The 22,360-nt window shown below is 47.0% G+C and overlaps 1 protein-coding gene across 6 annotated transcripts in view; it reads left to right on the top strand.

Moving 5' to 3' along the window:
- Positions 1–22,360, top strand: part of APBA1 (amyloid beta precursor protein binding family A member 1) — a 226,858-nt gene that overhangs the window by 199,032 nt on the left and 5,466 nt on the right. For 4 of the 6 annotated variants that reach the window (XM_007969448.3, XM_007969446.3, XM_007969447.3 and 1 more), the window contains exons 6-11: positions 2,823–2,855; positions 3,874–3,960; positions 4,580–4,765; positions 8,692–8,871; positions 11,216–11,428; positions 20,209–20,328. In XM_007969448.3, coding sequence (XP_007967639.3) covers positions 2,823–2,855; positions 3,874–3,960; positions 4,580–4,765; positions 8,692–8,871; positions 11,216–11,428; positions 20,209–20,328 — 819 coding nt within the window. The remainder of the gene's footprint in view (positions 1–2,822; positions 2,856–3,873; positions 3,961–4,579; positions 4,766–8,691; positions 8,872–11,215; positions 11,429–20,208; positions 20,329–22,360) is intronic. The other 2 variants (XM_073021532.1, XM_007969449.3) reach the window with 2 other exon arrangements.

Here is a 22,360-nt window from a genome sequence, read left to right on the forward strand (position 1 = left end):
GTGGATCACCTGAGGTCAGGAGTTCAAGATCAGCCTGGTTAACATGGTGAAACCCCGTCTCTACTAAAAATACAAAAATTAGCTGGGCATGGTGGCAGGTGCCTGTAATCCCAGCTACTCAGGAGGCTGAGGCACGAGAATTGCTTGAACCTGGGAGGCGGAGGTTGCAGTGAGCCGAGATGGCACCACTGCACTCCAGCCTGGGTGAAAGAGCGAGACTCTGTCCCCCCATCCCACCCCCCAAAAAAAAAAGTTTCAGAATACCTTTCATGAGACTCGGTTTGCCTTTTGGATCCTCTTCCTCAACACCAGTTCCAGAGAAAAAAAAAAAAAAAAGGAATTTGGGTACTCAAGGGATGGTGGAACCTATTTTCTTTTGAAAGAGTTCTTTCAAATCGGTTCCCTAGAGTTGAATTTTGACCAACAGCTGTCAGGTTTGGTATCCAAAGTAATGGAAATTCCTATATTGCTGCCATATCATTTCAGGAGAGGTCAAGGTCAAACAAACATTAAAGATCTCCCAGCTGTCAGTTATGCAGGTTATAACTGACGCCAGTCAGAACATCCCTGGCCAGACTCTGGGATTCCACATGGGAATCCTCGTGGTGTGGCGTGGTATAACATCAGCATACGTCACTTCACAGATGCAGAAATATTTCCACTGCAATGTGCAGCAGTCAGGATGACACAGTTGCTACCTTCAGACTTTTTCAGAGCAGACTATTCACTGTGAACTCATGGCCACCAGTAAGAACAGCAGGGCATCTGTGCGGGAATGCGGTTGCCCTAGTTTCCCGGGTGTACCAGAGATTCGCTATGTGGTGTCTGGATGGCTGACTCATCCAGTTTCTGTACAATGAGGCAGTATAGGCAACATATTTTAGTCACTAATGAAACAGAGATGTGCTGCTGAGAGCAGAGGAGATTTTCTACCAGGTGAGTACCCAGGAATATGAGAGAGCAGTTCTTCCTACACCCCACTCCCATTACCACAACAGCATCTGCAGTTTGGCCATTGACTCACCATTATTTGTAGAAGATCTGTATAAATAGCAAGCCTTAGCAAAAGGCAAGAAATTGCATCATGACCTAGGTCAATTATAATCATATAACAGCAAACACAAATATAGTGCTTAGAATGTACAAGGCACTGAAGAGCTTTGCATGTATTCATTTTGTCCTCAAAACAGCCCTGTGAGGTAGATACTATTTTTATCTTCACTTTGCAGATGAAGAAACTGAGGCACAGAGATGTTCAGTGGCTTGCCTCAAAGTCACACAGCTAGTAAATGGCAGAGCCAGGACTTGGTTTTGGACAATCCAGCCCCACTCTCTGCTTTTATCAACTATGCTGTCTTTTAATTGTGAGCAAAAGGGAGTATGGTACATCCATTTTTAGTTAGATGTAAACTACATTAATATTACACAAATTTAAGGCAAGAAGTATTACTAGAGCTAAAGAGGGAGAACAACGAAAGGATCAGTTTATCAAGCAGGCATACCATCCTACATATGTGCGTGCCTTGTAACATAGCTGTAAGATAAAGTAAAGATTGACAGAATCAGGATACACAGATAAATCCACGTAACAGCTGGAGGTTTTGACACACTCAATAAATGATGGAACAAGCAGATTAAAGAACCAGCAAGTACATAGAAGGTTTGAACAATACTCTTAACCAACTTAATTGACCTAATTGTCATTGATGGAACACTGTCCCCAACAACTACAGAATGCATATGTTGAAGTCCACATGGCACATCCATCAAAGTCAGTCATGTACTGGAACATACAACTAAGCCTCAGCGTATTTCAAAAGATTGACATACAGACTGTGTTCTCTGACCACAGTGGAATTAATTCCAAAATCAATAGAAAAAGATAACTAGAGGCCGGGCGCGGTGGCTCACACCTGTAATCCCAGCACTTGGGGAGGCCGAGGCAGGTGGATCACCTGAGGTCAGGAATTTGAGACCAGGCTGGCCAACATGGAGAAGCCCCATCTCTACTAAAAAATACAAAAATTAACCAGGTGTGGTGGTGCACGCCTATAATCCCAGCTACTCGGGAGGCTGAGGCAGTAGAATCTCTTGATCCTGGGAGGCGGAGGTTGCGGTGAGCCAAGATCACGCCATTGCACTCCAGCCTGGGCAACAAGAACAAAACTCCATCTCAAAAAAAAAATAGTAATAAATAAAAAATAACTAGAAAATCCCCAAATGTATCAAAATTAACAATACAATTCTAAATAATCCAAGGTTCTTAGAAGAAATTGCAGTGGAAATTTGAAAAAAAAAATTAATGGAATAATTTTTTGTGTGTTAAGTTGAAACACACAAAAATTTGTGGAATACATCCAAAGCAATGCTTAGAGGGAGATTCATAGTTTTGAATATCAGAATAAAGTTAGAAAGCCATAATTTAAGTTTTTATCTCAGGAAGCTGAGAAGTCAGCAAATTAAACCCAAAGAAAGTAGAAGGAAATAGAGGTCTATGCTGAAATCAGTGAAATAGAAAACCAGGCCTACAATAAAGAAAATTAACAGAACCAAAACTTGGTTCTTTGGAAAGATCAATCGCAATTAAGTATAAGAAGCACCCAACACATTTCCTTTGTCTCACTTCACCACTTCCCACATACTAAATTCTGAATTACGACATTGATTATCTTTAGACTGAGATTTTTAAAAGCCAGTCCTCTTCCCACAGAAACGCTTTATGCCACTATTCAGTATTAGTTTGTCAATTCCCTTTTTGACTTTGAGTCTCTGCAAATTCTTTCTAACTATTCTCCTGTCTCTGTTTGTTCCATGCTAAGCAGATGGCCCAGAAATTAGCCAAAAGCAGGAAGAAGGTGCAGTACAAACAACTTCATCAGCTTGGTGTTATGCCTGTTCTTTTCATTCGTTTCTGTTTTACCTTTTTATATTTTCGTGTTTTTGTTTTCTGCATCCAGCAAGTTTTTGTTCAGATTTCTTTTTGAACCGCCCCATAAGCCAGCATTTCTCAAAACTCAGTTGCCAAAGGTGGCCGTTTTCTGTTGCTCATTAGTCATTTCACTTCAGAGGAACGACAGGGAGCAGATTGGAGATGCTAAATGAATCATATAGTAGTATGGAAGTTCCAACCATTCAGGAGCATCGATGTGGCAGGGACTTGAGTCTGTTCGATTATAGTTATGCTTGATTTGTGGATTTGTCAGATTGCTGGATGCAAAAAAGAAAACTCGCTAATAACCACACATGTACAGAGTTAAGCCCTAAATGAACCAGACTGCGCTTTTTGGTTGTGGAGCTTCTAGGTGCTTATGAACTACTACTCCTGGGACGTTGAGGCATTGGGGCTCTTTCTTAATGGGGTGGCTTCAGGACTGCTTCTGTGTTGCTGGGGTGGTGTGTAAAATGTAAAGACCCTCTTACCAGAACTGCATCCAAATGGCTTCATTTGCAGCTGCTATGAACATTGTCTTCCATCGGCTCAAGCAGAGGCAAATTCTAAGCGACTTCCCCAAGGTCTTTTGGTATGAGTTTTTTGCCCTATTTCTTCAATCTGTTGGGCTCCAAAACCCTTACAGAGAGCGCCACTTGCCATCATTGTTCAAAGAGTGAAATCTACTGCAGTGAGTTACTGCTTCTATAGGGGAGGAAGAAAAGGGGATTCTGCGTTTTTCCCTGTAACCTAGAGGTGCTAACTCTTGTCCATGTGTCCATCCTCTGTGTGGTACCTTCAGCTTTGGCAGTTTAAGCCTAGAGTCTGTATCGCTGTTCTGGTAACTGTGTCTTGGTGCCTCTGTGTGAGCTAACCTGACTCCTTCTGCATCTGGGTCAGGGCAGTGTGGTCAAACTTTCTCTTGGTGCATTTTTTCTTCTCAGGCTCCTGAAGGCGAATCTCAGCCAATGACTGAGGTGGATCTCTTCATTTCTACCCAGAGAATCAAAGTGCTGAACGCTGACACACAGGTATCAGCTGGCTTCCACCTTTCCCAGGGGGAAGCTTAGTGGCATCGTAACTCAGAGATGCATGTGTCGGTAGAGCGGCTGTCCCCAGATGCTGGGCCCCAGTGAGCTAGAAGGTGGTGTTCACAGTGCCTGCTGCTGGATGGGGTTTGGGATTGCTTTCTTAAAGCCCAAAACGCCCCTAAGACATGGATGATGTTTAGCATTTTCAGAAATTTTAATCAGAGGATTCATTAATGTGGGCACATTCGTCTTTTAAGAAATTGGGTTTAAAATCACTCATACACTCCTGCACACAAAAACAGAAACAGCCATGCCATTTTGATTTTTTTTTGTCCTTTTTTTTTTTTTTTTTTTTTTTTAACTTCCCCACAGGAGATTCTACTGTTTGGAATTTCTTATTTCTTTTCACCTGCCACAGATCATTTCCTGCTCTTGGTTAGCCAAGGGAAATGCCCTCAGGCCTGGGTGGGGATCCATTAATCCCTCACCATGGGCTTTGCAGTGAGCCCTGGAGCCCACCCTGCATGTGAACATACTTGACTGGCTATGGGGTGGCAGGCGCTCTCTTGGGTCATTAGATGCTGAGCTGGACTTATCCGCCCTCTCCTCCTGCCTCCAGGAGACGATGATGGACCACCCTCTGAGGACCATTTCCTACATTGCCGACATTGGGAACATCGTTGTGCTGATGGCCCGCCGGCGGATGCCTCGTTCCAACTCCCAGGAGAACGTGGAAGCATCCCACCCGTCCCAGGATGGGAAAAGGCAGTACAAGATGATCTGCCACGTCTTCGAGTCTGAGGATGTAAGGGTTGCTTCCTTTGATCTCCTTCTGGGTTAGGTTCTCTTGACTTTTCAGAACCTGATTCAGTCTAATTCATCACACACAAAACATGTATTTACTGTGCACATACTGTGTGTCAGGCACTGTTCCAGCACTAGAGATAGAAGTCTGAATAAAACAGACAGGGTATTCATCGCAAGGGCTGAAAGGAGACAGAAAATCAATAGGTAAATATACTTAATGTAAAATTGGGTAGTGGGGAGTGCTCCACAGACAAATAAAACAGGGTCAAGGGATGGAGGGACAGGGGCTATGTCAGGTAGGGTGATCAACAAAGCCCTCGCTTGAGGAGGTGACCTTGGAGCAGAGACCTGAATAAAGTGAGAATGAGGAAGGAGCAGGTGTGAAGGCCCTGAGTCAGGGGCTAGCTGCGTTTCCCTTTGAGGAAGGGAAAGGAGGCCGAGTTATTAGAGACTTTGGGATGAGGTGAAGAGTAGGAAGAATTTGGCCCCCCTGTAGGGGTTTGAGCAGGTCTGCCCAAGCATGAGGGCATTTTGGGAGGACAGTTCTTTGTGGTCCAGAACCATCCTCTGGGCTACAGGAAAGTTAGCATCCCTGTCTGTCCCCAGCAGACAACAGCACTGCCCACCCCAGTCCTTAGGAAAACCAGCTCCTCTTCCTGGCACAAAGTCAGTGATTCCTAAGCTCCATTTCTCTGGGTGATGTGGTCAACAGAGAAAATTTGTTTACAACAGAAGCCATTTTTTCATTTGGCCTGCCTTCAGGGTTGTAATCCAAGCTGCTAGTGAGGCCACCAGGCTGCAAACTGCATTAGCACCTGAGCTGCTCCTAGGTGCTCCCCTACTTCCCCTCGCCATCCTGGGCCTCAGAAGCTGCCTCCCAGGGGAGGCCACAGCCCCATAGTAATCTTTAACAGCAGAAAATTCACCCATCCCCTGAGGACCATTGCTTTTGACTGTGCTCATGTTTTCCTCCTGACGCAGAGGAATAAGCTCTGTTTCTCACATGGAGCACAGAGTCCTGATCTGTGAAGAGAAGATGGCGTCTTGTAGCCTTGGTTCCTTCAAAGAGGCCATTGTTCTCCAGTACAGCATTCATCTAGCTGCAGAAATTGCCTTCCTCTCAGAAGTTAGGTGTCAGCAGCCATCCTGCTTTTTTCTCCAGGGAACCAGAGCTGTCGGGGCTGTGGGCACAGAGAGGAGATGCTGACACTTACTGTCACCATCCTTTACTGGTCTTGTTCTCTAGAAAGCAGCCACAGGACAAGGTCACTGGGAGGACAGAGAGCTTGAAATGCCTCTGCCTGCCATTCTCCCTCCTGTTCCTGTAAAACTGAGGCCAACATGCAAATGGGGGGGAAATGAGTTTTAGGAGGTTCTCAGAAAGTTCCAAAAGAGTGAAAATTTGGACTTTTAAGCCTCCTGTGTCCTGCGGGCCAGTGAAAAGACAGAGTTACAGGGATCAAGGATCCCTGTAGGCCCCACTGCCACCCACACCCACTTCTCCTTGGGGTGCCCTTGGGTCCACCAGGGAAGAAAGGAAAGAATGGAGAAGCAAGAGGTAAGCAAGAGTGGACCTGGAACCTTACCCCTTTGCTTTCACTAGAGCAGGGCCGGAGTGTGCTGGCTCCAGAACTGGGCAAGCTGGGCTTGAGTCCTTCCTCATCCAAGCTGTGCAACCACTAAGCCTCAGGCTCCTCTTCTGCAGGACGATAGTGCCTCCCTCGCCAGGCTGCTGCGGCACTCTCATAGATACTGCAGTTAAAGCCTGATGTGTGGCACATGGCTAGTGGTCCATAAATCCCAGTAGCCAGTGCATTCACCGGGGGCATCCACTAATGGTGATCGGGAAGTCGACTGGTCACATTCCCAGGTATATGTTTTTCAGTTTGTCTACATGCACCTCTCTGATGCCGAAAGCAATGCCTTACTCCTTCCGGTTTTACAATAGGTAGACGGTGGTAGTTCTTGATGTGACTTGTAAAGTCACCAGATTCTCACAGTGAGAAAAGTTCAGTATTTCTTTTCCCATAGCCAGCCACATGGAAAGTTCCTGTTTTGCTGTTAATAAGGTGCTTTTACCAACATTTAGGAAAGGTGGGGAAAGTGGAGTGGAGGTTAGAATTGTGTTTTTAAAACACTGCTCTAGAGATGTTCTGGTTTGGCTTTGTTTTTCTGCCCATCAGAATTCACAGAGAAGCTGTCCAGTGTGGTGGTCAGGAGGATGGGCTCTGAATTCAGCCCCCAGCCCCTTCTCAGGAAGTGTGCAGTTTAACCCCTCAACCTCCATGTCCTGGTCTACCCAATGGGGACACTAATAAGATCCATGGTTCCAAAGTCTAGAAAGCTCTGAGAAACAAAAGGGATTTTTGCAGTCAGGTGACTGATAAACCTGCCTGGCCTGCCGGGAGGCCATTTATAGGATTTGTTTAGCTTACCATGAATCTTACACATTTTGCCACAGAAATGTTACTGTGCTCTGTGTACTTCCCCAGACCCTAAGGGAGGTTATGGCACAATGTCGAGTATTTGCACCCTGCTACCTTTCTAAAATTGGAAAAGTTTTGAATTCTGAAACAGAGCCTCTCACATTCCAAGTGAAAGATTGTGGACCAGTCATACTAATAGCTGTCATAGAATTGATATGCAGATTCAGTGATGGTCCTTGTATAGCATTTACTTTTCATAGCATATACCTTGTATAGCATTTACTGCAGCATAGCCACATGAGAAGTGCTCAGTTGCTCTTGGCTGTCTGGATTAATAATGTTGCTTAATTAATGCAGGGAAAAGTTATCAAAGCCCAGTGCAGAAGTCAGTGCCACCTCCTGTAAGCTGTGTGACCTTGAGAGGTTCCTTTGTGTCTCTGGGCCTCCATCTCCTCAACTGGAAAACACAGGGTTGGACCAGTCAGAGTTCTCAACTCTGTTAGATCTAACACTCCCTTTCTACAATAAATATTTTATTAATGACCCATTACTATCCTGAAATGAAATTCATAGCTAATATAACCTCCCCTATTGAAAAATCTTTCACAGAATAATCAAATTGTGGCCATAAATGTAATATAAAGGAAAGATAAGTGGAAAGCAAGCTAAAATAAAACCATATTACAATATGTATTAATAAATGCTCTGGCGCAACCATTCTGAAAGGCATAATGAGGTAGTCAAGATGCTTATACCTACCTGATTAAGCTTGAATGTAGCAGAACACAGTGTGCAGTGGGATATCGTAAACACTTTCTAGTTGACATTTCAAATTGAGGGCTAAATAACATGTATGTGTCTACAAGCACGTGCAGAATCACCATGCACAACAGCACATGTGCAGGTTGATAGGTATGTGATTTATTGGCAGGACAGATACCACAACAGCACTGATGTTGATGATTTTTCGAAGTCATGAAGCTTCCTTCTGGTGAAGTACTGAATGAAGCAAAATAACATCTTCTCTCAATTCACACAGTATTATTCTTGAAATGTTCGATGTGTATTAGAGTCACACAAAGTCTTTGTGTTTATGTATAAATTGGAGTTGAATCCTGGACTCAGATAACTGTAAACAAGTATTGCATGCTCATGAATGTCCAGTGGGATCTGTGAAGATGATACAGGGTATAGAATGACTCATCACTGTATCGAGCTGTTTTTTGCATGGCGGGATATTCAGCATCTCTGACTCCTGTCTGCTGAATGCTGGTAGCTACCTTATGATCATCATCATAATCAAAAACATCCCCCGTCGTTCTGAAAACGGCCCCTGGTGGGCACTGGTAGCCCCATGTAGAGCCACTGGCCCAGCAGGCGTGATGTCTAGGGCTTCTTCAAACTCCAGGAGGGCCATTGTTCAGGTGGGAAGTGCGCCAGGCTGCTCATCAGTTGCACTGCTCTGCTGACCATCTTTCCTCTCTGGCTGCTGTTCCAGGCTCAGCTGATTGCACAGTCCATCGGACAGGCATTTAGCGTGGCGTACCAGGAATTCCTCAGGGCCAATGGGATTAACCCCGAAGATCTCAGCCAGAAGGAGTATAGTGACCTGCTCAATACCCAGGACATGTACAACGATGACCTGATTCACTTCTCCAAGTCGGAAAACTGTAAAGATGTGGGTACTTTCCTGAAGCTGTTCTCCAGGCAGGGTCAGCTGGGTAGGGGCCTGGAAAGGGGGGCACCCTGCCGCGGAAGTGAAGGCAGATCAAGGGTGAGGAGTGCAGTATTGGCAGGACATCCTGAAGTCGCTCACACCCATCTCTCGCTCCCCCGCTCTGAGGCCCTGTCATGAAATGCTATTGTGTATAAACAGAGAGGCAGCACATCCTCTGCTCCTGGTCATCCTGAGCTAAGTTTGGGGTGGGTCCCAGAGGCAGATAGGACCTGAACTCTGCCTGTACAAACCCTGCAATCTAGGTAAGGGCCCTGAAAAAGTTAAGTGATGGTGCCAGGAACAGGCACTAATCAAAACCAACTACACTTGGACAAACAGAGAAGATCTCAGGTTTCAGACAAGAGATGCTGTGGTCCTCTGGGGATGACCTGTGGTTTCAGACTGAGCTCTTCAGGAGTGCCTGTAGGAAGACGAGGCTATCTGAGCTGATCTGGCGATCTGGGGATTGTAGGGGCAAGCCGAGGGTAGGGTCTATGGAATGGTTGGAAGTCTGGAGGTCAGAAAGTTCCACATTTGTCTGGGGAATGGGGAAGTATGGTTTGGCTAGAGCAGGAGGTGGGCACAGGAAAGGAGATAGATGGGCGTGAGGTCTGGGTCAGGACTGGAGGGCCTGCAAGTCCAGCTGAGGGGTTTGGACTTGATCCCATAGGTAAAAAGAACTTTTAATGAGAAAGCGATCGTTTTATCCACTGGGGTCTGTCAGGTGTCTTAGGTCAGATTCCCCAGAAGCAGAGCCTGAGGCTGGGATTCTTGTCACGGAGGTTTGTTGGGAAAGTGCCTCATAACAGAAGGGATGTGGGAAGCTTGGTGGTGGGACACCAAGGAAAGGTGTCCCACCTTTCTGCAAGGAGCTTCCTTCTGACCCAGAGGGAAGCTCCATGACTCAGATTGCAGGACAGATTTGTCTCACCTTGGAGCAAGGGAGCTGGCAAGCCTTTGTACCCCACACCGGTCATTGGCCAAGGCTGGACAAGGGGTATATGAATTTGCTAGGGCTTCTGTCACAAAGTACCATGGGCTGGGTGGCTTCAACAACAGAAACCTATTGTCTCACAGACCTCGTGGCCAGAAGACCAAAAGCAAGATGTTGGTAGCGTTGGTTCCTTCTGAGGGCCATGAGAGAAGAATCTGTTCGAAGCCTCTCTCTTTGGCTTGTAGATGGCTGTCTTCACCCTGTGTCTTCACATCATCCTTTCTCCATGCATGTCTCTATGTCCAAATTTCCTCTTCTTTCTTTGATACCCATGACAGACAACCATTCCTCTTCTTACTTAAGGACACCAGCATATTGGATTAGAGCCCATATTAATCACCTCATTTAAAATTGGTTACCTCTGTTAAGACCTTATCTCCAAATAGTCACAATCTAAGTCTAAGGCACTGGGGATTGGGAAGTCAACATACAAATTTTGGGGGGATATAATTCAACCTTAACAGAAGGTGTCTCCCATTCAGCTAAGGACAGTTCTTCAGGGAAGGGGCTGACTGTGAACTTCAGCAGCTGGCAGAAGCAGACATCAACCTGTGAAGGGGACTTTGTCAAGTCCCCCAAAAATACACATACATACTCTTTGTTGGATACTTCCAAGAGGTGCAGTACCTTTTAGTGGCATCTCTGCAGGCCTCTCCAGAGTGCAAGTATCCAACATCAACTCCTGTCTTCTCTGCCGTGCCAGTAAAGATTGTGAAAAATCTGTGTATCCAGGATATGCACTTCCTGAGTGCACACCCAACCTTTGGTTGTGATAACTTCAGCATCACGTTTTTTTTCTTTTTTCTCAACTTTTTCTCCTTGCAGAGAAGTGTTTCTGTGTATTTATTTATTTTTAACTCAAGAAACTTAAATGTCGGAGCGAATTGGGGAAGCACTGTGGGAGGGGGAAGCTGCGCATGGAATTTGAAAAGCTATTTCTAGAAACCGTAACACACCACCCACCCACAGAGCCTCTTCCCCTGCCACTGAGGACAGGACTGAAGAAATTGAAAAAAAAAAAAAAAAACAAGAAAAAAAAAAAAAAAACTGGTGGTCCTCGTGGTTGTGTGCTGAGGCAAGTTTGTTTATGTGAAACAAGAGTGAATTACAAAAGAGTGTAGACCTGTGTGAATTCATTTCTTAAAAATTCCAAATGTGCGGAATGCTGAGAAGACAGGAACTCATCTGGGAAGTGTCTTCCCCCCAGGGAAGTGTCTCTTTAGGTGAGACAGGAATGGGGGAGACGCTTTGATTTCTACCGACCCCAGATGGTTGCTGATGTAGGCTTTCTAAATGTTTTTCTCCTTCCAGGTTTTCATAGAGAAGCAGAAAGGAGAAATCCTAGGTGTGGTGATTGTGGAGTCTGGCTGGGGATCCATCCTCCCCACCGTGATCATTGCCAATATGATGCATGGTGGCCCTGCAGAGAAATCTGGGAAGCTGAATATCGGTGACCAGATCATGTCCATTAATGGCACCAGCCTGGTGGGCCTGCCTCTGTCCACCTGCCAGAGCATTATTAAGGTACCTGAATATGGGAAAAATTAGCTGCTGTGGTAAACCTCAAGTGATGTGAAGTGTGACCCCCATCCAGTCATTAATGTATATGAACATATTCGAAGTGTCAGGCACCAAGGAAGACATAAACACAAAAGATGTGGACTTGCATTCAGGAAGCTTACCATCAAGTTACTGTTTACAGATTCTTCCCTGAAATCAATTTAGATCAGGGGAAGTGTATTTGGTTCACATAACACTACTTTCTAATAGCAGCATGTCCCTCACAGGCATCACTAGCCAATCACAGCACTCTCCCACGAAGCCCAGACTCAGCCTCAACAGAGAAGGCCTCAGCTTGGGAATCCAGACAATCACTTATAGTCAGCCAGATACACTTGGCACGATTTAGCATCCCTGTCAAAAAATCACAGAAATGCTTCAAATCTGAGCGCTTTTTCCTTCCCAGTGGCCCTGACTGTGATGCAGGTGAGTTTGTCCTCCCTCAGACCCCGGGTGAAGCAACTCACATGTGCTCGTTGCCAGAAGAAGAAGGAAACTCTCTTCCAGTCCATGGAAGCTTTTTCATACCTGAGCATCCTTCGTGCTCAACCTGAACTGATGCTTATAAGGCTAAGAAGAGCTACTGGAAGGAAAATTAAATGTGAATACTTGAGAAGAAATGAGACTCTCTTCAGACATGAAGCATTCACGTGGAGTCTTTTGAGCACATTGGAACTTGCCGATTGCATGGCCAGTGTGACTGGGATGTCCCTCCTCCATGACAGCATCTGTAGACCCCAGTAGCTCTGCACCAAGTGCTGTGGTACTGTAGGTAGACTGATATTCCACAACTTTTTTTTGGTCCTGCAGAGGTTTCCTGAAAGACTTAGCTAGGATGTAGCTGTGTACATATGTGCATGTGTGAGAGAGGGAGAAGGAGAAGGAAAGGGATGAATTCATGCAAATAGTCATTGTGAGCAAAAGAAAAATCACAAAGCCAGCATCCTCGGCTAAGCGGGTGGGGATGGGAGGTTAAGGTGAGTGTATAGGACACACGGATGGTGCCTTTTTGTTTTTAATGAAATGGATTAAATTCTAATTCCACGTAAGATAATCACATCTGGAAAGAAATAGTCCTCTTTGGCCTCCTCTAATTTCTTTTTCTTATATCTTACACTTAAATGAATTCTACCTCTTGCTTAATACACATTAAAGATAAGATTAGAGAATCAACTTTGAACATGGATATTCATTCAGACAGGTTTAATTGGGCCTCTGTGAGGCAGAGCCGTGCTCTGGGGAAGCTGGCTTGACAGTGTGCATGTGGAGGATAATTAGAGATGTGCAAGGGCTCTGCGGCCCTAAGAGCAAAGGTGAGAGGCTGTAAGTGATTAGACGGCCCATTTTATGTGATTTTAAAGTTGACCTTGAAGGAGTAAAACCTAGGTCAGTAGCAGAAAGGGAAGTGGCCTTTGGAAGTTTCTGCTTGAATTGATGGACAGGTGCCAGTGTTGAGTCAGGGAGAGATGGGGTCTGAGCCTGGCCTGGAAAGGCTGGTCTGGTGTTGCTGTGATCACATGGAGAGGCAAGCGGGAGGTGGGGCTGGGGAGGCAGGACCACAAGTCGCTCCTGCCAGTGAGCAAGTTGCTTATTAAACACCTTGGGTGCGTGCATGAGAACTGCTGAGGGGCTGTGGGACCCAGGGATCCCATGGAGACAGTCCCTGCCCCCAGGGAGCTTGATCGGTTTGAGGAGAAGTGAAAGGACTTATGGCTTGCAGTGCTCAGTGCTGTGTGTCTGTGCTCTGGGTGCTCTGAGCGCTGTGTGCTCTGAGATATGTGTGGACTGACTTGCTGAGCCTTCGGGGCAGCATTCTGTGGGCAGGTACTATTGTTGCACCCATTGTACAAGCTAGGAAGCTGAGCCACAGCAAGATGATATAATCACCCATGGTTAAGGATTGGAGGATAAGCCTCCAATACAGACTCATCCCAGGGAGGGTGTCAGGTGAAATGCTAGGCCCAAGCCAGACCCTGAGGTGGTACTTCTCAGCCAGGGGTGATCTTGCATCCTCCAAAATGTATGGAGACTGGGTTGTCACCACTGGGGAGGAGAAGGTGCTGCCAGCATCCAGTGGGTAGAGGCCAGGGATGCTATCAAACATCCTACGGTGCACAGCACAGCCCCACAGCACAGAGTTATCCAGCCCCAAATGAGGTTGAGAAACTCTGCCTGGGCAGTGTAGGAGTTCAGATGCAAGAGAGAGAAATCGATGAGAGAGGGAAGCTGGTCAGGGACAGTTTGTGGGGAGCTGGTCTGGGTCTAGAAGGGTTGGGGAGGAGGAGAGGGGATGGGGGGTTAAGTATTGAATAATATTTGTGTTCCCTCCAAATACATATTGAAACCCTAATCCCAATGTGATGCTATTTGGAGGTAGGGCCTTTAGGAAGTGATCAGCATGAGGGTGGAGCCCTCATGGTTGGGATTAGTGCCCTTAAAAAAGGGACCCCAGCAAGCTCTCTTTTGCTATGTGAAGATACTAGAAGTTGGCTATCTGTAACTCAGAAGGGGACCTCGCCAGACCCTGACAGTGCTGGTACACTGATCTCGGACTTCCAGCCTCCAGAACTGTGAGAGAGAAATGTCTGTTGTTTATAAGCCACCTAGTCTGTGGTACTTTGTCATGGCAGACTAAGAACAGACTCAGACAAGGGGAGGACTTAAGTAAAGGTGGGGATGGGGCCTGGGCAAGAACAAGCTGGGCTTCCTGAGGCCTGCAAGACTGCAGCTCATGGCCTGGAGTCACCTCCCTTCCTCCTCAGGACAGCCCACAAGGGGGACAGCAGATGCTAGGTGCACAGATGGGCCATCGGAGACTCTAAACGCACAGAAGACTTGCCCAGGGCCCCCAGCTGGCCAGTGAGTCCCCACCCTCCTGAGCATCCTTCCCACCTCATCTGCGCGGGGACCAGAGGACCAGAGGGGGTGCAGTGAGGCTGTGAGGGCGGCCTGACTCCCTCTGCAGCTGCTGTGGGATCACAGCATCAAGGTGGAAGCAAAGCTTGCTGGAGTACAGAAGGAGCTCTGTCTGCACGGTTTCCTAAGGGGAAATGGATTGTTTGAGGAGCTGAACTTTGATGTCTATAAATGTAGTCTCTATAGAACCAGAAAATTAAAAGGCCGAGTGGTGATGAAAGAGATGTAACTGATGAAGATGAAGAGTAAGAAAAGCAGTGCCTTCATGGCCGCCCATAGTGAAGAAGTACTTAACAGGGCAGACCCTGATTAGAGCACAGCTGAACTTCCTCCCTGCCACAGTGCGCCGCTTGTTGAATGGGGAGATGTGATGGTCCATCCGTGGACCACCCTGGCTGGTGGGAGGTGTAACCACTGATAACATCCAGAATTGCCAGTACCAAATACAGACTGACTTCAGTGGGTTCTATCACATTTTTAAAATTCTCTAGAAAACACACCCCTTTTTGCCTGCACCTGGACAGATGTGCGCACTGCCCTACCCCTACCCCTCGGGCCACTGCAGAGCAGCGTCTGGGCCGCTTCAAGGCTGTGTTCAAATTTGTTTCAGTGTATGTCCATGCTCTTTGCAGTGACTTTGACAAGCAAGTCTCATCCTGATGAATCACTGCTTCTCAAACTGATTGGAATCACCTGGGGATCTTGTTAGACTGCAGGTCTGATTCAGCAGGTGTAGGGTGGGATTCTGCGTTTTCAGCAGGCTCTGTGGGGGTGATGGCATCACCAGTCTGCAGGCTACACTTTCAGGAACAGGGGTCCAAAGTGTGCATTCTGCATCTGGCCTCTTCAATACTGGTTGACCATTTTCCCCCCAGATTAGAGGAAATAGATTTCTAGAGTAGAATTGTAGGTATTGACTTGCCTTCCTCTTCCTACCTCTTATTTTTTGGGTCATAATTAATTCCCAAGGCATAATTATTGGTGGGTGGAACATCTTACAGGCTGCCTTTTTCTGGGCCTTTGCCTCTGTGGTCCTGCCCTCTGGGTTTTTGCTCTGTTTTAGAATAGCGCACAGCTTCCCTTGCTTCCCCAGGAGCATCATGGTTCTGCTCTCCCGTTGCTATAGAGACCATTCTGGCTTCTCTTTTCTCCCTTTGACCCTCTTCTTTGGCCTTCCCCTCCCACCAGATTTCTTAATTTGCTGTACCGTTCCACTGTTGTCATGGGGACCAAATGACCCTTTATTTAATTGGCACCTCCAATAAAATGGCAGCTCAGAAATCTAAGTTAATGGGACCCAACATGAAACATTGATTAGGAACAGCAGAGCAAATGTATGGTCTGGTTATTTCCAATTGCTATTTCTCTTAAGCCTCATCTTGCAACACATTTTCCCCAATCTTTCAAGCCTGTAATCCCAGCACTTTGGGAGGCCGAGACGGGTGGATCACGAGGTCAGGAGATCGAGACCATCCTGGCTAACACGGTGAAACCCCGTCTCTACTAAAAAATACAAAAAAAAAAAAAAACTAGCCGGGCGAGGTGGCGGGCACCTGTAGTCCCAGCTACTCGGGAGGCTGAGGCAGGAGAATGGCGTGAACCCGGGAGGTGGAGCTTACGAGCCGAGATCTGGCCACTGCACTCCAGCCTGGGTGACAGAGCAAGACTCCATCTCAAAAAAAGAAAAAAAAAAGAAAATCTTTCACTGAGGGACAGATCAGGCGTCTTAAATCAATTCACAGAGAAGGAAAGAACCCACCAGAGCAGTGTGAATTTTTTAGGCAACATTGAGAAGATAAAGTCATTCTCTTGCTTTTGGGTATGTTGGGTAACATTTTCTGTATCACACAAGCGTACCTAAATAATATCAGTGGTTAACAGGTGTAAACATTTAAAGCAGGTGGCTTTGCCTGAAGGGTTGAGATTCCAACAGCATGCTCCTGTCTTCATCATTCATCTCTCTTCTTTCCCACAAATTCCTGGTCTCCTCGTTTGTGATTAGAGAGAAAGAAAAGGGTGAAGGGACTCAAGCCCCCTCTGGGCTCACAGCCCTGTGCTTAGTACCGATAATGTCTCTTGTCCCCCCCGGAAAGGGTGCACTTCCCTGAATCTCCAGTGCCTAACACATTTCTTGGCACATGACAAGTGATTCGTAAATATTGATTGATTAAGTGGGTGGGAAGGAGTAAGCACTCAAAGCAGATAAAAATGTCTGCATGAATGTCTGAGCTGCTCTCCATCATACCTCCCAGCCCTGCAAAAGAAGCCCACTTTAAATTTCAGGAATAGGTTTAAGTATAATGGTTGAGATTTGATGTTGCAGACAAAGGCATTTAGGAATAAACACATTAAAGGGGGTGCAGTCATTGAAATCAGAACTGCAAAAGACGTTAGTGAGCTTTACCATTTGTTGTGAAGATGAGGAAATTGAGGTGGGAGAAGGGTGAGCAAAGGGCTTCAGATCCCACTGCTTGGGGTAGCAGAAACAAAACTTGAGTTCAGGTCTTCTGACACCAGGGAAGTCCTCTTCACCAGGCTGTGCTGGTCCTATCGATAGGAGCGGAAGGCCAGAGCATCTCCCTTTGTTGATGGGGACGATGGGACCTGCTGCATATGGAAGGCCTGGATCCTTCACAGATGTTCATTTCCCCAGGGAGAATCACGCTCATTGCATTGCTGTGATTTGGAATCATTTCCTTAACCAGAACAGTTCCCTGGAGATGTTCCAAAACCACCGGGAGATGCTGCATGAGTGTGAATGCCAAGTCGCATGGTACATCCAGGCCACAAGCAGAGTGACAGCCATGGGGAGGCTCAAGTCCTGCAGAAAGCAGAGGAATTCAGAGCACTAGGGGAGCAGACACTAACAGCGGGGAAATTGAGTTCCATCAAGATTCACACATTAGGAGCAGAAACTAGAACCACATCAGTGGGGAAGCCAGGGGGTGGGGAATTGTGAGGACCAGGAACCCCAAAAAACTCTTGCCACGTAGGAAAGTGAACTAAAAAGATGGCCCCAATTCAAGGCTGGAATTTGGGGATGCAGATTTGTTCTGTGGCTGACCCTGTCATCTTTGTGGAGCAAGCCTTATTCACAAAAGACACACCCTCTCCGGTTGTGTATATGGGGCATTATGGTGTAGAAATACTGCACGTTTTGAATGCAGACAGACCTAGGATTGAATCTTGCTGTGTGTGAATGTGAGTGAGTCATTTAATATCTCTGAGCCTCAGTTTCCTCTTCTATAATATATTTATAGAATAATTATGGCCACCACATTAAATGAGACAGCTCCTGTCCTTTCCAGGTCAATGCCAGACAACAGTAAGTGTCCAATGACAGGTAGTTACAGTCATTTTGGTTCCATTAGTTTCATCATCAGGGTGGGTTTTGATGCTCAGTGATCTTAGGGGTGTTCCTGCATGACACAGACATGCAGATGACTGACCACGGGTCAGCTGTATAGTGACTGGGCTAACAAAATTTCCCACAAGATGTCACCCTCACCCCACCCTTGCCAGCACCTGCTCCCACGGAGCACACTGGCTGCAGGTGTGACTAGTAAAGTGACATCTTTGGATGTAATCATCCGTGGAGAAATTAAGCCACCTAGATGCAGATGAGGCCATTCATTGTTCTGCAGTAGTGGTCCACACCAGTTGTTCGCAAATTGAGCGTGCACCCGCATCATCTCGGAGACTTGCCATCCACAGATTCCTGGGTCCCACCCCTAGGTTTCTGATTCAGTGGGGCTTGGGTAGAGCCCAGAATTTGCACTTCTAAAAAGTGGCCAGGGGCGGCTGCTGCTGCTGCTGCTGCTGCTGTGTGGGGTTTAAGAGCCATTGGTATACACCTGCTGGCCAAGCATGGTAAAGCTGGATAACCAGAGACTAAATAGCCCCCGCCTCTCCCTCAATCTAAAGCATATTCTGTAACTCAGATACAGAAGGGGTGTTGGTCTTTTCTGCCACTCCAAGAAGCACTCTGGCTACAGATTCTGTTTGCAGTGAAATTGTCTAACACCAGTTTCATGCCTCTGCTAGGCAGGGTGCCTGAGCAGGGATCCATAGTTCCAGTCCTGACCCCACAGAGCCCTTGGACAAAGCAAGCTCCATGTCTATGTCTTCATCTTTAAAATGTGCAGTGTAAGTCCTGACCTCACACTGAAAAAGATTTGGTAGACTGGTCAAGGAGTGACAGCAGTAGTGGCTGTGGAATTTGCAGAATTCTATTTATAGAGTAAGAAGCAGACGATCACCCCTCATGCATGCTTTTTGTGGATTTGTTACTGTTCTTTCCAGGTTCTCTTTCCACTTCACTCATAGAGGGCACAAACTGGACCCACTTGTGAACTGAGCAGATGCTGTCTCTGGGCGATACTGTGGGCTTAGATAGAACAGAGCTTGCCTTTTCCCTGAGTGCCTCCTCATTCCCTGGTAGCTGTTCTCCCCTGGAGGAAAAGTTACCCACCTCTCCTCCCACCCACCCTACAGTTCCCTTTGGAGGAGTGGGCCTGGGGTTGACGTTGAGCAGTTTCCCAGACAGCTGGTCGTGTAGATGGGAGTCCATTCGGGCAGGTGCTTCCCACTGAGGGCTCTGACCCACACTGCCTCAGCTCTTCTAGCAGGGCCAGGGACTGCAGGGCCTCCAGCTACAACAGTGTGGTCTGTTTACCCCAGCATGCAAACAAGATTCTCCTGCATACCATGACTTGAAAAGGGTGGGAAGGCACCTGCTATTGGTGCCTTCTATCACTCCTTCTATCCCATCTGGTAATCAGGAGTTTGTTGAGGCAGAGCAGGCACCCTGGGGAGACTGGAAAATGGACATTTGTTTCAGGGCTGAGTTCCTTTTTCCCAGCACCCTCCTCTAGGATGAAGCTGACAAGTCAGTGGTCAGGCCTGCAGGAGCAAACCTTCCCATTGCCCAGCTTAGGGCAAATGTAGCTTTGTGATGGTTTTCTAAAGATGCTTCTGAGCACACCAGGGCTTCTCTCACTGCTGTGAGTCTGATCAGGGGACAGGAGCAGGAGCCTGCGATACATCGAGGTGGAAGCTTTCTACACAGTCACTGAAACTAGTCCCTTGTGATAGTCAAAGATCAGCTTTCCCTCTGTGCTCCATTTTAATTTAGAGGGAGAGGTGTGTCATCAGGGATCATGAAACAACAGTCTGCAAGTCGTATTTCTTCCCCTTCCTTCTCCATCAACACCCATCCTGCAACCCTCCCCATTCTCCCAACACACACTGATTGGAGTCCCTGGTTGCTGTGGGAATGTTGATAGCTGTAAAATCTCTCACTGGCAGAAAGAAGGGGAAAGGGGAGCATCAGAGACCAGAGAAAAGAGCCATGATGAATCAGGCCAGTTGCTGTGAGTTAGATGTCCTTTGTTAGAAGAGGAGTCATTGCTAGAGTTTGCCTTCCAGAAAGAAAATCCATTTCCCACTCGTGTCTTTCCTGGCTGGGGGAAATGGTGTGCCTCCTTCATCTTTGAAGTCAAAAAGTACATCTGACACTTCCTCATAGTTGCACAAGTACTTTGATCAGATCCCTTGAACCTAGTCCACTTCCCAAAAGGAAGGCATTGCCCACAGGAACCCTATCTGTGCGTGGGCTGAAAGGGCTCCATCTGCACCATGTGGCATCTTCCCTGGGTAGGTGAAGCCGAGCAGTGACTGTACCAGCCCGGGCACTGAAGGCCTGCAGGCAGGCAGTGGGTCCTACGGAAAACTCAGTGCGGCTTCTTTTGCCTTTGGTGCTGCCTGCTTTTGTTTATTCTGTCTGCCTCAGTGGTCACCATACCCACTGTACTTTATTCATGTTTAAGGGCTTAAAGAATCAATCCCGAGTCAAGCTGAATATTGTGAGATGTCCTCCGGTCACCACCGTGTTAATCAGAAGACCAGACCTTCGCTACCAGCTGGGTTTCAGTGTCCAGAACGGAATTGTAAGTAGAACACCTTCCACATCCTTTTCTACAATGCTGACAAATAAAAATGTAGCATGGCCTTTGATTTTTTTTTTTTTTAATTGAGATGGAGTCTTGCTCTGTCATCCAAGATGGAGTACAGTGGCACGATCTCAGCTCACTGCAACCTCCGCCTCCTGGGTTCAAGGGATTCTCCTGCCTCAGCCTCCGGAGTAGCTGGGACTACAGGCATGTGCCACTCTGCCCAGCTAATTGTTGTATTTTTAGTAGAGACGGGGTTTCACCATACTGGCAGGCTGGTCTTGAACTCCTGACCTTGTGATCTGCCTGCCTCTGTCTCCCAAAGTGCTGGTATTACAGGGCCTTTGATTTTCTTTCTTTCTTTTTTTTTTTTAAGTCAGTTTGTTCCCTGAAGGAATCCATCAAGAAAGATGGATGAAGCAGGCTCAGCTCCCTCTCTGGACAGAGTCCCTTCAGCAGAGATTCCCGCCCAGAACCCAGCATTTCTGTGACATGCAGGGCTGTCGTCCTGGCTGCTAGCTTGAGAGTTTGGGATGCACCCTCCAAGAGCCTCCTCGCCTCTGGGCTGTCCACCCAGGCGGCACAGAGTCCCCGCAGAGCAGCTGACTCCCAAGCCTGGGGTTGTACGGTGCAGGGGCCGGCTCAGTTCCCACGGTCACAACTGGGATTCACACAGTGTGGTGTTTGAGTGATCATTCAAACCTTGGGCTTCAGGCGAAGCCAGACGGATTACTTAAGGCCAGGAGTTCGAGACCAGCCTGGCCAACATGGCAAAACCCAGTCTCTACTAAAAATACAAAAATTAGCCAGGTGTGGTGGCGGACACCTGTAATCCCAGTTACTCAGGAGGGTGAGGCAGGAGGATCACCTGAACCCGGGAGGCAAAGGTTGCAGTGAGCAGAGATTGTGCCACTGTACTCCAGCCTAGGTGACAGAGCAAGATTCTGTCTCAAAAAAAAAAAAAAAAAGAAGTGTCCTGGATAATTAAAATATCATTCCAAATACATTTTAAGGTTTAGAAATACCCCTGAACTTCCCATTTGGAGTTGAAATATCCAGCCCCACTTCCTGCATTCTTCGTACCTGCGTAGCCTGGTTTGCCTATTAGGAGAGGACCTAGGCTGACTCTTTACAGTCTAGCTCTGAGATCATCTTTTCATTGGTTTGTACGTGTACTTGTTTGCTTTGTTCATAGTTAAATAGTATTAAAAGTTTGGATATGAACAAGGAGTCGTTAACACCTGTGGGTCCATTGGGAAAACACCTAAGGAATGTTTTGACCCCAGACTAGCTGAGAGAGCAGCTGGGCCACACACTCACAGAATCACACAGCATGTTGCTGCAAGATGTCACTTGCAATCTTGTCTGCATCCACTTAAAATAAAGGTGCATGGTTTGGAATGAAAAGCCAACTTAGTAAATTCAGACCTACTCTTGGGAAAAGTTATGTTGCAGTGTGTGTGAGGTGAGGGTGGAGGGCCCATCAGCCCCGCCTGCAGCCTCGGTCACTGTGGTGGCTGACTGTGCCATCACAAAATCCAGCCTCACTGTCGTTTCTGTGGGAAGGGAGTTTGAACAGGGGCCGCTGAATTGGGAAGCTCTAAAGGAGCCTCTCCCTCCCAGCCAGCCACACTTTGGAACACAGAGTGGAGTTCCAGCCCCACGGTGGCTCAGCCAATTGTGACCCTAAAAACAATCTGCTGCATTAAACACTTCAGTGCTTGAGTGCTTGAGTCCCAGTCATGACTGCGGGAACTAACACTAACCTGTGTCACACAGGCTAACAGTTTGAAAACACTGGCGACTCTGCGACAGGCCCAAATGGCCCTTTTTACCCAGCCCCAGCTGGGATGAGAAGTAGTATTCAGTGTGCCATAAAAACCAGTGATGTGCTACAGTCTCTGTGCAAGCCACATGAACAAGGTGGCCATGTGGACCAACAGCACTTATTCTTTTGTGAAAAGACACTAAGAGAGTTAAATGCCCAAAGCCTAACCATGTCAGTTTCTCCAAGAGCAGACTGCGGGGG

The sequence above is a fragment of the Chlorocebus sabaeus genome, chromosome 12 (assembly GCF_047675955.1).
Source record: "Chlorocebus sabaeus isolate Y175 chromosome 12, mChlSab1.0.hap1, whole genome shotgun sequence".
Classification (NCBI taxonomy): domain Eukaryota; kingdom Metazoa; phylum Chordata; class Mammalia; order Primates; family Cercopithecidae; genus Chlorocebus; species Chlorocebus sabaeus.